Below are 17,983 nucleotides of genomic sequence, written 5' to 3'. Positions count from 1 at the left end.
ATTGTAAGCAAACTGACACAAGAACAGAAAATTAAACACCTCATGTTCTCTCTCATAGGCAAGTGTTGAACAATGAGAACACATGGACACAGGGAGAGGAGCATCACACACTGGGGTCTGTGGGGGGGGAACTACGGGAGGGGCAGCGGAGGGCGGAGAGTTGGGGAGGGATAACATGGGGAGAAACGTCAGATATAGGTGATGGGGAGGAAGGCAGCAAACCACTGCCATGTGTGTACCTATGCAACAATCTTGCATATTCTTCACATGTATCCCCAAACCTGAAACACAATAAAATGTATATTTTAAAATAAAAAAAATTAAAAAAAAAAATGGCTGGGCGCAGTGGCTTACGCCTATAATCACAGCACTTTCAGAAGCCGAGGCGGGTGGATCACAATGTCAAGAGATCAGGACCATCCTGGTCAACATGGTGAAATTCCGTCTCTACTAAAAATGCAAAAATTAGCTGGGCATGGTGGTGTGCGCCTGCAGTCCCAACTACTTGGGAGGCTGAGGCAGGAGAATTGCTTGAACCCAGGAGGCGGAGGTTGTAAGCCAGTCAAAGCAAAGCAAAGCAGCATAGTAGAAATAAATAAGGCAGCTACAATTAACATCTCCATGTTCCCAACCCAAATAAAAATAGCCTTCCTCCAGGTGTGGTGGCTCACACCTGTAATCCCAGCACTTTGGGAGGCAGAAGCAGGTGATCACGAGGTTAGGACTTCCCAAGACCAGCCTGGCCAGAATAGTCAAACCCTGCCTCTAGTAAAAATACAAAAATCAGCCAGGCACAGTGTCAGGCACCTGTAATCCCAGCTACTCTGGAGGCAGAGGTTGTGCCATTGCACACCAGCCTAACGAGTGAAAACTCTCAAAAAGAGAAAGGAATATACTAAATTTGTCCTAGTAGCAATCACGACTAAAAAAACTCCCTCTTCTTATCTTAACTTCACTACTCATATATTGCATTTTCTTTTTTTGAGACAAAGTCTTGCTATTGCTTGGCTGGAGTGTAGTGGCATGATCTCGGCTCACTGCAACCTCTGCCTCCTGGGTTCAAATGATTCTCCTGCTTCAGTCTCCTGAGTAGCTGGGACTACAGGTGTGTGCCACCATGCATGGCTAACGTTCCTGTTCCTGTATTTTTAGTAGACAGGATTTCACCATGTTGGCCAGCTTGTCTGAAACTCATGACTTCAGGCCATCTGCCTACCTTGGCCTCCCAAAGTGTTGGGATTACAGGCATGAGCCACAAGGCCTAGCCTCATTTCATTCTTAAGTAAAACTAAAAACATGATAGTGTCACATTAGGGAAGAGATTTCATTTCTGCAGTAATGGTTTATACAATAAAATGTAAAAGTTATTAGACCATGTATGACAACATGCCCCAGAAAGTGTAAAATCACAAACTTTTAAATAAGCAAACATAGCACACAATATTCAAAGGAGAAAGATTTACTATGAAGATTCACATAATGACAGGTAATACAGATGTGTGAAATTTCCTTTTTTTCTTCCTCTTTTTGTAGATGGTTTCACACATTGCCCAGGATGGCTTCAAACTCCTGGGCTCAAGTGGTTTTTCCTATTCAGACTAGCCTTACCATCTTTCCCCAGTGCTTTTCTTTACCGGTCCTCCTGTTTTCTGCTACATTGACAAGTTATATTGATAGGTGTGCCCCTCCCCCTGGTAATGTAAGTTTACTTTTAGACAAGCTAGGACAATATACATTCTAAAAAGACTAGTCAACTGCAGTAGTAAGGTGGGGTGGGAAGTAGAACAGAAATTCTATCTGTAACTGACTGCGAACAATTAACTGAAATAACTCCCTTCAGACGAGCCTATTTTTTTTTTAACATATCCTTTAACTTCATTAACATCTAGGTAGTATCTGTAATATTCCTTGCTCCTCATCCCTAAGTATGCTGTTAACTGTCCATCCTTCCAGGTACAAGTGTATTTTCCAGTTTTACTTGTTCATTTTTGGACGTGTGCTGGGGAGGAGAGCATATTGTGTGTAGTGACCCTAGACTACTGAAGTATATTCTCCAGTAAGTCTCTCAAAGTGGGCATATGCGAAACATAATCTCTAAATTCTTCAGTATCAAGAAATACCTTTGTTTTACCCCCAAAATCAAATGCCAGTTTGGCTGGATATAGAATTCTAGGATTAAAGCCTTTTTCCAGCAGAACTCTAAAGATATTGCTCCATTTACTTCTAGCATCCAGTGTGTCCAGTGATAAGTCTGCTGTCAATCTGATTCTTCTTCCTTGGTACCTTATTTCTCTTCTCTCTCTAGAAGCCCTTATTATTTTCTCTTTATCATTAGAATTCGAAAATTTCACCAAGATGTGTCTAGGAGTCAGTCTCTTTTCATCAATCTTACTAGGTACTCGGCAAGCACTGACAATCTCAAGACTTGAACCTTTCTTTAGTTCTGCAAAGTTTTCATCAATTATTTCCTTGATTATGTCCTCTGCTCCATTCTCGTTATTCTCCTTTTCTGGAATTCCTATCAAACGAATGTTGGCGCTTCTGGATATATCCTCTCTCTCTCTTTGCCTTTCTTTATGAATTATCTGTTTGGTCATTTGAACTGTATCCTTAGAGAATTCTTCAATTTGATCTTCTAGACTGTCTATTCTTTCTTCAAGTAAGTCCATTCTGCTACTCAGATCACCTACTGAATTTTTAATTTCCAAGACACCTGGATGGGAACGTTTCAAATTTCCAATCTCCTCTTGTATCTCTCTGATGCTATTAATCACACTACTCAAGTTTTCTATTTCCTGTGTTAAGTCTGCTTCTTTGGATGTTAGTTCTTCTGTTTGCAGAGTTCTGTGTCTCTCTTCTGTTTCCTTCCATAACACTGAACTCTGTTCCTCCTCCTCCTCCTCCTCTAATCCTGAGGCCTCTTCTTCCTCTTCCCCCAGCTCTGAGGTCTCTTCTCCTTCATTCTCCATCCCTGAGCCCTCTTCATCCAGCAACTCTATCTCAGAAAATTCTTCCTCTTGTGTCTCTAAGTTGTTCATCCCCTCTGGCTTAGCAACTTTTACCTCTTTAATAAATAGAAAGTTCAAGCCATCACTGGTCATTTCTCCAGCTCTGTGTTTTGAGTCTAATAGGGTTTTACCCTGAAAGTTAAAAAATAATAAGAAAAAGAAGAGTTATTTATTTAAATTTTTCTTTTAAAGAATTAAAAGTTCAATTTCACTAATTTTAATATGACTACCATTTGGATGATTAGAAAATATCTAAAAAATTGCTTAAATATTAATTGTTCTTGAAGGCCTAGGTCCCCAAACAAGTTGTTTCCTTATGATCACAAGACATTTCTTGGGTAGTATTTGGAACGAATTCTGTGAGGTCACGTCTATTTTTTTTTTTTTTTTTTGAGATGGAGTTTTATTCTTGTTGCCCAGGCTGGAGTGCAATGGCAAGCTCTCGGCTCACAGCAACCTCTGTCTCCTGGGTTCAAGCTATTCTCCTGCCTCAGCCTCCCAAGTAGCTGGGACTACAGGGATGTGCTACCATGCCCGGCTAATTTTTTTGTGTATTTTAGTAGAGACAGGTTTCACCATGTTGGCCAGGATGGTCTTGATCTCCTGACCTAGTGATCCACCTGCCTCAGCCTCCCAAAGTGCTGAGATTACAGGCAAGAATGAGCCACTGTGCCTGGCCATAATGTCTACTTTCTTCCTTCTAGATCCCTCAACAATTAACTGCTGTGTATGTGATTGACCCTCACTAATGACTTGTTTTAATAAATTGTCTGCTTGTTATATGTGAGAGCCCTATGGTAAATAGACATTGTAATCTGGCTAAAGTTTACAATCTGCTTTAGGAAGATCATGGGCACACACACTCACACAAAAACCAAGTTCACATTTACCTTTCTCCTACAGATATAACAATAAATTTCATTTTAAAAAATCCCAATTGCAATTTATACTCTAGCCTGATGACTTTAAAGGCAAGCAGGTTTTGGTTAAGAATACAACAGGCTCAGTTCAAAACTGTGTTCAAACCCTGCCCCGACTGCCCCATTTGCTACCAGTGCCTCAGTTTTCCTCATAAAACAGAGTCTAGTGACAGCACCACCCCAGGATTGTTGTAAGGGTAGAATAAAGTAAGCAAGGTACTGAACTTCTGGTGATGTCTGCAATATAAATTTGGCTCCTAACATTCCTTGAAGCCTTTAGTCTGCTATGGAGCATTTCTTTTTTTTTTGAGAAGTTTCGCTGTTGTTACCCAGGCTGGAGTGCAATGGCACGATCTCGGCTCAGCGCAACCTCCGCCTCCTGGGTTCAAGCAATTCTCCTGCCTCAGCCTCCTGAGTAGCTGGGACTACAGGTGCACACCACCATGCCCAGCTAATTTTTGTATTTTTAGTAGAGACGGGGTTTCACCTTGTTGACCAGGATGGTCTCGATCTCTTGACTTCGTGATCCACCTGCCTCAGCCTCCCAGAGTGCTGGGATTATAGGCGTGAGCCACCGCGCCCAGCTGCTATGGAGCTTTTCAGCCATCCTAAACCCACCAGGGCAGGTTTAGGTGCCTTATCTATGTAAACATTGAAAGCAGCTAATTTCTGAGATTACATACTGATTCTTAAATAATTTGTTGACTCAAGTGTACCTTCTCCTTCTGGATTCTCATTTGGAACACAGGTTACACTTGGGAATGTTAGAAAGGCAGAGGAGAAGCGTTCATCTGAAAACATGTAAAAAAATACTGGCTTAAGAATATGGACCTTGGCTGGGCATGGTGGGTCACACCTGTAATCCCAGCACTTTGGGAGGCCAAGGCAGGTAGACTGCTTAAGCCCAGGAGATTGAGACCAGCATGGGCAACATGGCAAAACCTTGTCTCTACAAAAAGTACAAAAATTAGCTGGGCTTGGCGGCATGTGCATGTGGTCCCAGCTATTGGGAGGCTGGGATAGGAGGATCACTTGAGCCTGGGAGATGGAGGATGCAGTCAGCCCAGACTGAGCCACTGCACCCCTGCCAAGGCAATAGAGCAAGATTCTAAGTAAAAAAATTAATAAATAAAAAATAAAAGCAAAAACCCCTTCCAGCACAGCGGCCTTGGAGACCAGCAGCCACAGCTCTGTGTGACCCCAAGGCTTTGGGCCTCAACAAGGGCAACAGGTGATCAAGAACATGAGCAAGCCCAGGCACAGCCACTGCCTCAGGCATCTGACCAAATACGCCAAGTCAGTGTGGGACACGATCTGAGACTTGTTGCTTCGCCATGAGTGCTCAAGGTCTCAAAAGACAAACAGGCCCTCAAGTTCACCAAGAAAATGGTGGGGCCACATATCCACACCAAGAGGGAGAGGAGCTGAGAACCATCTTGTCCACCATGATGAAACCAGCTGCCAAGAAGGACTGAGGCCCCCTTGCCCTCTGCCCATAATAAACCCTCCACAGAAAAAAGTGCCCTTTAAATCATTACTTTTAATATCATGCTTTAACCTTTAAGGAATCATTTTTTTAAAAGTTGACTTATCCTTCAAAATGACTATGCCAACTATTCCATTTACACATAAGCTTCACATATTTGTATGCTTACCCCTTTCTCTTGAATTCCGTATCCTCCTCCTTGATTTATTTCTTCCTTTTGTAGGAGTACCTCTTTCAGTAATTCCTTCATAGAACATTTTTGGCTGGCAAATTTTTTAAGGCTTTGCAGATCTGAAAATGTCTTTATTTCACCATCACATTTAAATGCTAATTTAACATCGCACAGAAATTTAGGTTCAAAACCATGTTCTCTGAGAATGTTGAAGACATTACTCCATTGCTTGCTAATATCCAGTGTTGCTGATGAAAGGTCAGCTGCCAGGGTAAGTGCCATTCCTTCATCCATCAACATTTTTTCTTCTCTGGAGGCTTTTAAAATTTTCTCTTTATTTTTGAATTTCAGAATTTTCCTTTCCTCTCTCACTTCGAGAAATTCATCCTCTCCATTTTCCCTACTCTCCCCTTCTTTAAGTTCTAAATGGATATGGCGATTTCTCTGACTGTCATCTGCATTGCGTAAGGTTTCTTCCATACTTCCCATGACTTTGTAAGTTTGTGATTCATTCTGGGGTAATTTCTTACCTTCATTACTATTGTATTCGTTAGGATTGTCTAATTTACCACTTAGCTCTACTTCTTTTATTTTAAAGGTTAAATTTTCAGTATCATCAACTATTTTAGAGTTTTCTCCTATTTTTCCTACCTTCCCTGTTTTTTGTGATACTGAATTAATTATTTGTTGAAACTCTGTCCTGCGACTGGAGTTCTCTGAATTCCTTACCTCAGGTATTATAGTTTTTGCTCCTAAAACTGCCTTTAGGTCATTTTTAAGAGTTTCCCTCATCTCCTCAAACATCTGGTCTTGAATTTCCATTAAGATCTTAAACTTATTCATAATAACTGCTGATACGTCCATGCATTTTAAATCGATTATCGGAGCCATTTCCTCATCAGTTTCTATTAACTGTCTTCTTTCCATATAGGTGACATTCTCCTGTTTCTTTGCGAGTCTAGCAAATTTTGATTGTACACTAGACACTGAAGATAGATCAGACATTGTGAGTGTGTTGTCAAGACTGGATTCTGTTTTTAATTCCTGCAGAATGATTTTTGTTTTTACAGGCCTGCTAGACTTCAGAAACTCGAAAATCTTAAGATATGTCAATCTGAAATACAAAGAAATGAAAAATTACTTATTAAAGAATTCGAGAAACTTGTTAAGGATATGAGCTTAATTAAGAAAACTATGCTGTGTGTACAGCATAATAAATTAATGAAAGGTTCACTAACAAAATGGATATCTGTACACAAAGACCCGAAAAAAATTAGAATTCAAAATTTAGCTGGGCATGATGGCTCACGTTTGTAATCTCAATACTTTGGGAGGCTAAGGCAGGTGGATAACAAGGTCAGGAGATTGAGACCAGCCTGGCCAAGATGGGAAAACCCCATCTCTACTAAAAAGCTGGGTGTGGTGGCATGTGCCTGTAGTCCCAGCTGCTTGGGAGGCTGAGACAGGAGAATTGCTTGAACCCAGGAGGCAGAAGCTGCAGTGAGCCGAGATCACGCCACTGCACTCTGGCCTGGGTGATAGAACAAGACTCTGTCTCAAAAATAAATAAAATAAAATGAAATCTTTTACATGAAGTTTTTTTTTTTTTTTTTGAGATGGAGTTTCGCTCTTGTTACCCAGGCTGGAGTGCAATGGCTGGATCTCTGCTCACTGCAACTTCCGCCTCCTAGGTTCAGGCAATTCTCTTGCCTCAGCCTCCTGAGTAGCTGGAATTACAGGCACGTGCCACCATGCCCAGCTAATTTTTGTATTTTCAGTAGAGACGGGGTTTCACCATGTTGACCAGGATGGTCTCCATCTCTTGACCTCATGATCCAACCCGCCCGGCCCTACATAACGATTTGAATGCAATAAATTAACCAAAGAGCTGATAACTAAGAATGAAGCTGACTTGCTGTACCATTAACTTTGTCTATGTTCTCTATGAGTATTAAGCAGATTAATTATGAGGAAATAGACGTTAATTTAAAAAAAAAAAGAACATATGTGTCATATTAAATCATCCAAGCCTCAGGTAACTTGAATGGAATCTTACACAAACTTAAGAAACAGGTGTCTCTTTTGAATTACAGAGATTGTTAACATTAACACCTTTTCTGATAACCAGCTATCGTCAATTCAGAATATGACTTTCTTGGCCAGGCATGGTGGCTCACGCCTATAATCCCAGCACTTTGAGAGACTGAGGTGTGAGGATCACTTAAACCCAGGAGTTCGAGACCAGCCTGGGCAACATAGACCTGTCTCTATAAAAAGTAAAAAATTATCCAGGCGTAGTGGCACACGCCTGGGGTCCCAGCTACTTGGGAGGCTCAGATACGAGGATGACTTGAGCCTGCAAGGTTAGTCCTGCAGTGAGCTGTGATTGTGCCATTGCACTCCAGCTTGGGCAACAGCGCAAGACTGTCTCCAAAAAAGATTATTATTTTCTAGAATTAAATTCTAAAAAAACAACCACACAAAAATCATTATAGTTTCTTATATAGAGTTTGTATATATTGATAAGCAAAAGCAAGGTTTAGCTTGGTGGTTCATGCCTGTAATCCTAGCACTTTGGGAGGCTGAGGAGGCTGAATGATCACTTGAGGTAAGGAGTTCAAGACCAGCCTGGCCAACATGGTGAAACCCCAGCTCTACTAAAAATACAAATACCCTAAAACAAAATGGGTATTTGTACACAAAGACCTGAAAAAAATTCAAATTCAAAATTTGCTTGGGCATGGTGGTGAGTGCCTGTAATCCCAGCTACTCAGGAGGCTGAGGCAAGAGAATCATTTGACCCAGGGAGGCAGAGGTTGCAGGAGTGTTCACGCCACTGCACTACAGCCTGGATGACAGAGGGGGACTCCATCCCCCCAAAAAAAGAAGAAAAAGATTTGATAAGCTAAAACATATAAAACATTTTTAGAGAAGAGAATATAAATCAATAGTAAACTTGTGAAAAGTGGCCCAAAACCAGGAGTTGGGTATATAATCAAAAAACTGAGATCAGTTCTACCTATCAGAGGTGCGAGTGGTTAAACACTTCAGGAAATTAGAAAAACCTACTATTGGGCTGGGTGCGGTGGCTCATGCCTGTAATCCCAGCACTTTTGGAGGCAGAGGAGGGCAGATCACGAGTTCAAGACCAGCCTGGCCAATATGGTAAAACCCCATCTCTATTAAAAAACACAAAAAATTAGTTGAGCGTGGTGGTGTGTGCCTGTAGTCCCAGCTACTTGGGAGGCTGAGGCAGGAGAATTGCTTGAACCCGGGAGGCAGAGGTTGCAATGAGCCAAGATTGAGCCACTGCCCTCCAGTCTTAAAAAAGAAGGAAAATCTATTATTAAAGTTAGAAATAATACACATACTCTCTGCTTGAGAATCTACCATTAGGAACAAAACTACCTGTACACTTAGAAATATATGAATAGAAACTTTAGTTTTGAGTTTTTTGTGACCAAAACACAAAACTGCGAAATGATGCCCTTTAGTAAGAGGAGGTCGGAACAAATGATGGTTTGTGCACATGATGGGATTATGTATAATAGATATAATAATATATATTAAAAAATGTTAATTTATAAAATATACATAATATCCAGTTATATATGTATATACTATATAAATGGTGTATACAATAAGTTTAATGTATATGTAAAAATTATACATGAGTGTATTAGATTGGTTAAGGATGTCTTTGGTATATTATAGGGAAAAAATGGTGCAGAAAATATAGAGTATAATCCCATTTTGTAAGCACACATACAAAAACCATACGTACAGTAAACACAAAAGATTATATTAGGCAGGCCGGGTGCGGTGGCTCACGAGGTCAAGAGATGGAGACCATCCTGGTTAACATGGTGAAACCCCGTCTCTACTAAAAACACAAAAATTAGCTAGGCATGGTGGTGTATGCCTGTAGTCCCAGCTACTCGGGAAGCTGGGGCAGGAGAATTGCTAAAACCCAGGTGGCAGAGGTTGCAGTGAGCCGAGATTGCGCCATTGCACTCCAGCCTGGGTAACAAGGGCTAAACTCTGTCTCAAAAAAAAAAGACTATATTAGGAGAATGTAAATCAAAACAGATTCCAATGTTTGAACATCCTTTTTATAGCCAGTGATAGCCAATGCAGGGGCAAATATCCGCCCTGGCCACATTTATAGTGACCCTGGGGATTTTTAGACCTTTTCAGTAATTAATCTGGCCGGTGCCCTATCATCTAGCACTACCTTTTTTGGGTAATGTGTTTTCCAAGAGTCACTCTATATACTACATGACAGGTGCCATGAGAAACTGAAAATTAATATTTTAAAGAGGCAGGGTCTTGCTGTGTTGCCCAGCCTCTACTCAATCTCCTGTCTCAGCCTCCTGAGTAGCTGGGAATACAGGCACTCACCACACCACACCTGGCTTGGTGGCTCAAGTATGTAGTCCTAGCACTTTGGGAGGCTGAGGCGGGTAGATCACAAGGTCAGGAGTTCGAGACCAGCCTGGCCAACATGGTGAAGCCCTGTCACTAAAAATACAAAAATGAGCTGGGCACAGTGGCATATGCCTCTAGTCCCAGCTACTCAGGACGGCGAGGCAGAATTGCTTGAACCTGGGAGGCGGAAGTTGCAGTGTGCCCAGATTGCTCCACTGCTCTCCAGCCTGGGTAACAGGGTAAGACTCTGTCTCAAAAACCAAACAAACAAAAAACCCCTCACAACTGCAAATTACTTGAATGCCTACTGCCGAGGGAATTATTTATTGAACCAAAACATGTTCAAAATATGGCATGTCATACACAGAAGAGTGAGGTGTGCACATATAACCGTAAAACTACAAATGACCGGCGAACGATCCAAGATGGCCGATCGCTAACATCCCAGGATTGCAGCTCTCAGGGAAGGCGCGGAGAACTAGAGGACGCCACACTTTCAGACAAATTCTGGTCGCTCACGGAGCAGGAGATCCCCCAGTGGAGGAAACACACGGGTGGCCAGCGTGACTCTGGTGGCCAGTGCAGCGGTTCCGCCGGCGGCAGCTCTCAGAGCAAAGTAAACAGGTTCGGAGGACCGGCCCGGATCCCCAGCAGGACACCAGAGCCCGGCAGCGCTCGGCGCAGAGTAAACGGGACCGGTTCCCCTTCTGACCTAGGTTTGGAGCCCCGGGAAGGCAGAGTTGCCTACTACCGACACAAGAAGGAAGCCCGACAGGAGAATCCTGGGCAGAAAAGCACCATCAGTTTTAACGCCGCTGCTCTGGCCCTGGGAACTAACAACCTGGACGTCCACTCAAGAGCCCTAATCTGAAAGTTGGTAATTTCAAAGACGACAGGAGGATAAATTTACAATGACGGGAAGAAACCAGCGTAAAAAAGCTGAGAATACTCAAAGTCAGAACGCCTCTCCCTCTAAAGATGATCACAGTTCCACATCGACAATGGAACAAGGCTTGATGGAGAACGAGCGCATCCTGATGACAGAATCACTCTTCAAGGAATGGATAATAAGAAACTTCTGTGAGTTAAAAGAACACGTTGTAGCCCAATGTAAAGAAACTAGGAACTTTGAAAGAAGGTTTGATGAAATCCTATTGAGAATAGACAACTTAGAGAGGAGTATGAGTGAATTAATGGAACTAAAGAATACAATACAGGAACTCCGAGAAGTATGCACAGGTTTAAACACTCGAATTGTTCAAGCAGAAGAAGGGATATCAGAGGTCAAAGTCCAACTTAATGAAATAAAACGTGAAGAAAAGATTAGAGAAAAAAGGATAAAAAGGAAAGAGCAAAGTCTCCAAGAAATGTGGGACTATGTGAAAAGACCAAATTTACGTTTGATAGGTGTACCTGAATGCGACGGAGAGAATGAATCCAAGCTGGAAAATACCCTTCAGGATATTATTCAGGAAAATTTTCCTAAACTAGCAAAGCAGGTCAACATTCAACCCCAGGTAATACAGAGAACACCACAAAGATATTCCTCAAGAAGAGCAACCCCAAGGCACATAATCATTAGATTCACCAGGGTTGAAACAAAGGAGAAAATACTAAGGGCAGCCAGAGAGAGAGGTCAGGTTACCCACAAAGGCAAGCCTGTCAGACTTACAGCAGATCTCTCAGCAGAAACTCTACAAGCCAGAAGAGAGTGGGGGCCAATATTCAACATCCTCAAAGAACAGAACCTTCAGCCCAGAATTTCATATCCAGCCAAACTAAGCTTCACAACTGAAGGAAAAATAAAATCTTTTATGAACAAGCAAGAACTCAGAGATTTTATTACCACCAGGCCTGCTTTACAAGAGCTTCTGAAAGAAGCATTACACACAGAAAGAAACAACCAGTATTAGCCTTTCTAAAAATACACCAAAAAGTAAAGAGCACCAACATAAAGAAGAATTTACACCAACGAATGGATAAAACAGTCAGTCAACATCAAATGGCAGCAACCCTAAATTTAAGTTGACTAAATCCCCCAATCAAAAGACACAGCCAAAACCCAATGGCATGTTACATCCAGACCTGTTTCACAGGCAAGGATACACAAAGACTCAAAACAAAGGGATGGAGAAAGATTTACCAACCAAATGGAGAGCAAAAATAAATAATAAATAAATAAAAAGCGGGAGTTGCAATTCTCATATCGGAGAAAATAGATTTTAAAGCAACAAAGATATAGTGGTAAAAGGATCAATGCAACAACAAGAGCTAATGATCCTAACACCCAGATACGAGACTTAGATTCAATGAGACAGAAAATTAATAAGGATATCAAGGACTCGAACTCAGATCCGGAACAAGTAAATTTAATAAATATTCATAGAGCTCTCCACTTCAAATACACAAAATATACATTCTTGTCAATACCACATCACACCTACCCATAAGTTTAAATGAAACATTGATTGGCCATTATTAATACTCAATTTTTTTCAAAATAAAGCAATATTTCCATTTACTCTCCCTCTTTCTCTTCCTCTCCTTTACTTATTTTTTTTTTCTTTCCTTCTCTCAAAAAAAAAGAAATCAACTTGTAAACCTCTAGATCCAGGTCGGCAATGTCTCTCTCATTGCTTGATTTCCTTCCTTCCCTTCCCTCTCTCCCTCCCCGCTTCCTCCCTTCATCTCTTCCTTCCTCCCTACCGTCCTTCTTCCCTCCCTTCCTGCCTTCCTCCCCCGCCCCCCCAAAAAAAAAAAAAAAAAACTACAAATGACCTACTGATAAAAGAAAATGTTAAAAGTATAAATCTATTTTAAAAATTTAAAAGTCGGGCTGGGCGCAGTGGCTCATGCCTGTAATCCCAACACTTTGGGAGGCCGAGGTGGGTGGATCACAAGGTCAAGAGATCGAGACCATCCTGGTCAACATGGTGAAACCCCATCTCTACTAAAAATACAAAAAATTAGCTGGGCATGGTGGTGGGTGCCTGTAATTCCAGCTACTCAGGAGGCTGAGGCAGGAGAATTGCCTGAACCCAGGAGGCGTAGGTTGTGGTAAGCTGAGATCACGCCATTGCACTGCAGCCTGGATAACGAGAGCGAAACTCCATCTCAAAAAAAAAAAAAAAAAAATTTTAAAGTCTCCTGACCCAAGGAAAGGCACACAAACTAACTAAAAGTTGAAGTGGCATTCTCCTTTATTGTCCTCCCACACACCCATAAAAATCAGGCACTTTAGCTTGGTATGGTGGCACGCCTGTAATCCCAGCTTCTAAGGAGGCTGAGGGGAGAGGATCACTTGAACCCAGGAGTTTGCGGCTGCAGTGAACAGTGATCGCACCACTGCTCTCCACACTGTGAGAGTGAGATCTTTAAAAAAAAAAGAGATACCGCACCAAACTTCGGGTGGCCTCAGAGGTCAGATTACAGAGATTGAGGTGAGGGAATATATATGTTCTTATAAAAATGAGAGGAAAAAATAAAAGGGAAGTCCATAAACCCCCAGCAAATTCAGAAAAACACATTAAAACAGGCTGCCAGTGTTGAAAAGGTAATTCACCACAAAGGAAATTCAAACAGATAAACATATGAAAAGACACCAGTCACAAGCCAAGGCAATGCAAATCAACAAGCTTTTTTCCAGATTTAAAGGGAAAGTTTTTCCACCCTCACAACTCCCAATGTCTTAAGGGACGTGCTAAACATTTCCTGCCCTTCCCAACTGGTGTTCTCCTATATTGCATACTTTTAGAGTAATCTCCTTAAAATAGAAAGCAAAACTCAGGAGTACACTGACCCAAGTCTTCTAATCACATTTCTTTTCTTTTTTTCCGAGACAAGGTCTTGCTCTGTCACCCAGGCTGGAGTGCAGTGATGCAACAATCATAGCTCACAGTAATCTTGAACTCCTGGGTTCAAACCAGCCTCCTGCCTCAGCCTCCCAAGTATCTGGGACTGCAGGCACTAACCAGGACACCTGGCCCCTAAGCCCTTCTGATGGCTGCCATGCAAGCCTAAGGCAAAATTTGCTAAAGTTGTTCCAGCCTCTGCTTCCTACTTGATGTGCCTGTGGCTAGAATTCAGAGTATCTGATATCTTGGATGTGAAAACGATCTATTTATTGTATATTTATTGTCATTAAACTCTAATTACAATTTAGTATTTTGTATTTTTAGTAGAGACAGGGTTTTGCCATGTTGGCCAGGCTGGTCTCGGGCTCCTGACCTCAGGTGATCCACTCTTCTCAACCTCCCAAAGTGCTGGGATTGCAGGGGTGAGCCACCACACCTGGCTCTACCTTTTAATCTTGAAGTAGTGAGAGTGCACAACTGTTTTATGATACTGCAACAACTGTTATGTGAAAAAAAAAAAATGTCTACTGATGAAATTGTGGGTTCTGCTGATAGCACCTGACTACAAAAGGTCCTGACCCACACTAGATGAAGGCGGGACTCACTTCTTTATCAGTCCCAAGGTCACCTCGCGCACTCTAAAATACACCCCTCAGGCTGGGCGTGGTGCCTCAAGCCCTAAATCCAGTACTCTGGGAGACTGAGGCGGGAGATCACCTGAGGTCAGGAGACCAGCCTGGCCAAAACGGCGAAACCCCGTCTCTACCAAAAATACAAAAATTGGCCAGGCCAGGTGGCAGCTGCCTGTAATCCCAGCGACTCGGGAGGCTGAGACAGGAGAATCGCTTGAACCCGGGAATCAGAGGTTGCGTGAGCCTAGATGGCACCATTGCACTCCAGCCTGGGCGACAAGACCGAAACTCCGTCTCAAAAAATAAACTAAAATACTCCTCCCCAAGCCCACTCGCACATTTGCCCTCCACTGATCTGGCCCCTAAGCCACTAAACTACCTACAAAGTCTCCGCAGTTCCTCCACCTCTGTACCTTCGCGGGGAAGACGAGCTCTCTGCAGAGCAGGCCTTGCTGCCTAGAATTCAAGTTCATAACACAAAAGTCAAAGTTTAAGGTTTATTAAATGTGGAAAATCACCTCATATTGTAGAGTGGAATAAAAGTACTTATCTGTGCATGTGTTAGCTTAAAAAGGCACACAAGTTATTAGCGGAGTCCTGGGCGCAAGGCAGGACAGAGCTGCAGGGAAGGGGAGGACCCCGAGGCGGATCAGAGGAGGCCAGGGAGGGGCTGAAGAGAATGTTTTTTGCTTTGTGAGTTGGAGGTCCATTATCAAAGACAGGCTTTCCTTTTGTAATTTCAACAAGAAACAATTTGCCTAACAATGGGAGGAAATTGAAAAAAATGCCTAAATTACTACTTCTAAATCTATTTCCAGGTTTTTTTTTTTCTTTTTTTGAGACGGAGTATCGCTCTGTTGCCAGGCTGGAGTACAGTGGTGCAATCTCGGCTCACTGCAACCTCCGCCTCCCGGGTTCAAGCGATTCTCCTGCCTCAGCCTCCCGAGTAGTTGGGATTACACGCGTGTGCCACCACACCCAGCTAATTTTTAGATTTTTATTGGAGACGGGGTTTCACCATGTAAGCCAGAATGGTCTCCGATTTCTTGACCTCGTTATCTGCCCGCCTCGGCCTCCAAAGTGCTGGGGTTACAGGTGTGACCCACCGCCACCGGCCTGAAACACTCTTTAGGAAAAGGTTGGAGATGCATTTCAAGGCCCCAGGCTTGCGGAATGGAGATGAGATGATCTGTCGGGCCCAAAGTTCCTCCATATCCTCTGCTTCCCAAAAGCACTACACAGCGGAAGTGTTCGCCTCCCTCCACCGTTTTTTGTTTCGTTTTGTTTTTTGAGACGGAGTCTCGCTCTGTAGCCCAGGCTGGAGTGCAGTGGCACGATCTCGGCTCACTGCAACCTCCGCTTCCCGGGTTCAAGCGATTCTCCTGCGTAAGCCTTCCCAGTAGCTGGTATTATAGGCATGTGCCACTACGCCCGGACAATTTCGTATTTTTAGTAGAGACGGAGTTTCGTCATGTTGGCCAAGGTAGTCTCGAACTCCCGACCTCAGGTGATCTGCCCGACTCAGCCTCCCAACGTGCTGGGATCACAGGCGTGAGCCACCCAGCCCGGCCTCCTTGATCCTTTTTTTAAAGCTAGGACTTGTCAAGCATCTCCTAAGTTTCTTGACTTCATTTTCTCCACACGACTTTAAAGGTTCCCCTTTTAGGGGCAGAGAAGTCTTAGGATGGTTTTTTTCTCACTGCGCCACGGACGGTGAAGGAAAGAGCAGGAAGTAAAGTGAGGGGGCCAACTGCGTGCCTCATCCCGGGTCCCAAGCGCCTGGACCAGCCTTGCCCGCGGCACCTCGGGCCCCACGCGTCTAAGCCAGCCTTACCCGGGGCACCCCGAACCCCATGATCCTGGGCCAGCCTTACCTGGCGAAAAAGGAATCCGCTTGGACCACCGAGAAGCGAACAAGGTGAGGACGGAGCCTTGTAACTAGGAACCGAGAGCACTCTCGCTATCTCTGGCTGGCCCCTCCCCTCCAGGTGTGTCCCATCCCCTCTGTCTACATACCCCCGCCTCCTCCCCGGAAATCGGATTCCGCCTTAAGCAATTGCTGTCCCCCCACTGAGCCCAATTCCCTCTGACTCCGCCGAGCCTCAGCTTGAACGAGCCCCACCCCTCAGATTCGACTCTAGACTCAAATCTGAATAAAGACACCACTAAGCACCTCATCGCCCAGGCCTGAACCCTAAGGTCACCTCATTCCTTGTCTTCAACCCTCGCAGTGAATCCGTTCCTGAGCCCTTTAATTTGCCCGCTTCTCTCCGTCTCCGCAGCTCCAGCCCAGTCCATGCCCCACCGTCTCTCCCGTGCATCACTGAAATCACCTCCAATTGCTCCCTGGCCTCTCTCACTACCGCTCTGCAATCCTTCTCCCACTCCAATACCTTTCAGTGGCTTCCTGTTTCGTTTACATTTCTACCTCCTCATTCTATCCTGACTGCCGGTTCAACATTGTCTTAGCACTGCCCTCCTCGCAGCTGAAACACTGTCTCTTTCTCTTCCTTGGAAAACACAGAACTTCCTGCCTCAGGGCCCTTGCACTGGCTGTTTCCTCTGGGAGTTTTTACTTTTTCTTTTCTTTTTTTTCGAGACAGAGTCGCAGGGCTCGGTGGCTCACGCCTGTAATCCCACTTTGGGAGGCCGAGGAGGGCGGATCACGAGGTCAAGAGATGGAAACCATCCAGGCCAACATGCTGAAACCCCGTCTCTATTTAAAAAAAAAAAAGAAAAAAGAGAGAGAGACAAAGTCTTGCTCTGTGGCCACAGCTGGAGTGCAGTGGCATGATCTTGGTTCACTGCATCCCCAGCCTCCCGGGTTCAAGCAGTTCCTGAGTGGCTGGGATTACAGGAGCATGCCACCATGCCTGGCTAATTTATGTAATTTTGTGAAGACTGGGTTTCACCATATTGGCCAGGTCGGTCTCAATCTCTTTACCTCGTGATCCGCCCACCTCGGCCTCCCAAAGTGCTGGGATTACAGGCATGAGCTACTGTGCCCAGCCCCCAAAGTTGAGTTATATAAAAATCAATTGGGGAAGAATGACATATTATTCAAGCTTTACAGCAGCAATGAAGATGAAATCTCAAGCGAGTTACTTAACTGCTTCGTGCCTATTTCTTGTAAAATGAGAAAGACTATGGTATCAGCCTCATAGAATTGTTGATTAAAGTCAAACATGCAAAAGTGCTTAAAATTGTGCCTATGGCATAGTAAACCTTCCATAAAATTTTTTTTTTGTATTTTTTAGACAGGGTCTCACTGTGTCACCCAGGCTGAAGTGCAGTGGTACACTATCCACTTACTGCAACCTCCGCCTCCCGGGTTCAAGTAATTTTTGTGCCTCAGCCACTCCAAGTAGCGTGGATTAGAGGAATGCACCACGATGCCTGGTTAATTTTTGTATTTTTAGTAGAGTCAGAGTTTTGGCATGTTGACCAGGCTTGTGTTGAATTCTTGACCTCAAGCAATCTACC

At 43.6% G+C, this 17,983-nt stretch overlaps 1 protein-coding gene across 3 annotated transcripts; it reads right to left on the bottom strand.

The window, feature by feature from the left end:
• Nucleotides 1-971: 971 nt before the first annotated feature.
• On the bottom strand, nucleotides 972-17,022 carry L1TD1 (LINE1 type transposase domain containing 1). 3 transcript variants are annotated; one of them, XM_078332042.1, is made up of 3 exons: nucleotides 16,705-17,022; nucleotides 5,584-6,700; nucleotides 972-3,140 (listed from the first exon to the last, which is right to left on the bottom strand). In XM_078332042.1, exons 1-3 carry the CDS (start codon nucleotides 16,707-16,709, stop codon nucleotides 2,037-2,039), a joined length of 2,226 nt encoding a protein of 741 aa, XP_078188168.1. In that variant the 5' UTR covers nucleotides 16,710-17,022; the 3' UTR covers nucleotides 972-2,036. The 3 variants fall into 3 exon arrangements, with proteins under 3 accessions (XP_078188168.1, XP_008999606.3, XP_078188169.1); XM_009001358.5 differs by lacking the exon at nucleotides 16,705-17,022 and adding an exon at nucleotides 16,375-16,490; XM_078332043.1 differs by lacking the exon at nucleotides 16,705-17,022 and adding an exon at nucleotides 8,656-8,675.
• Nucleotides 17,023-17,983: the final 961 nt, after the last annotated feature.

The sequence above is a fragment of the Callithrix jacchus genome, chromosome 7 (genome assembly GCF_049354715.1).
Source record: "Callithrix jacchus isolate 240 chromosome 7, calJac240_pri, whole genome shotgun sequence".
NCBI lineage: Eukaryota > Metazoa > Chordata > Mammalia > Primates > Cebidae > Callithrix > Callithrix jacchus.
Note: the sequence above shows the minus strand (reverse complement) of the source record. Positions and strands in the feature narration are given on the sequence as shown.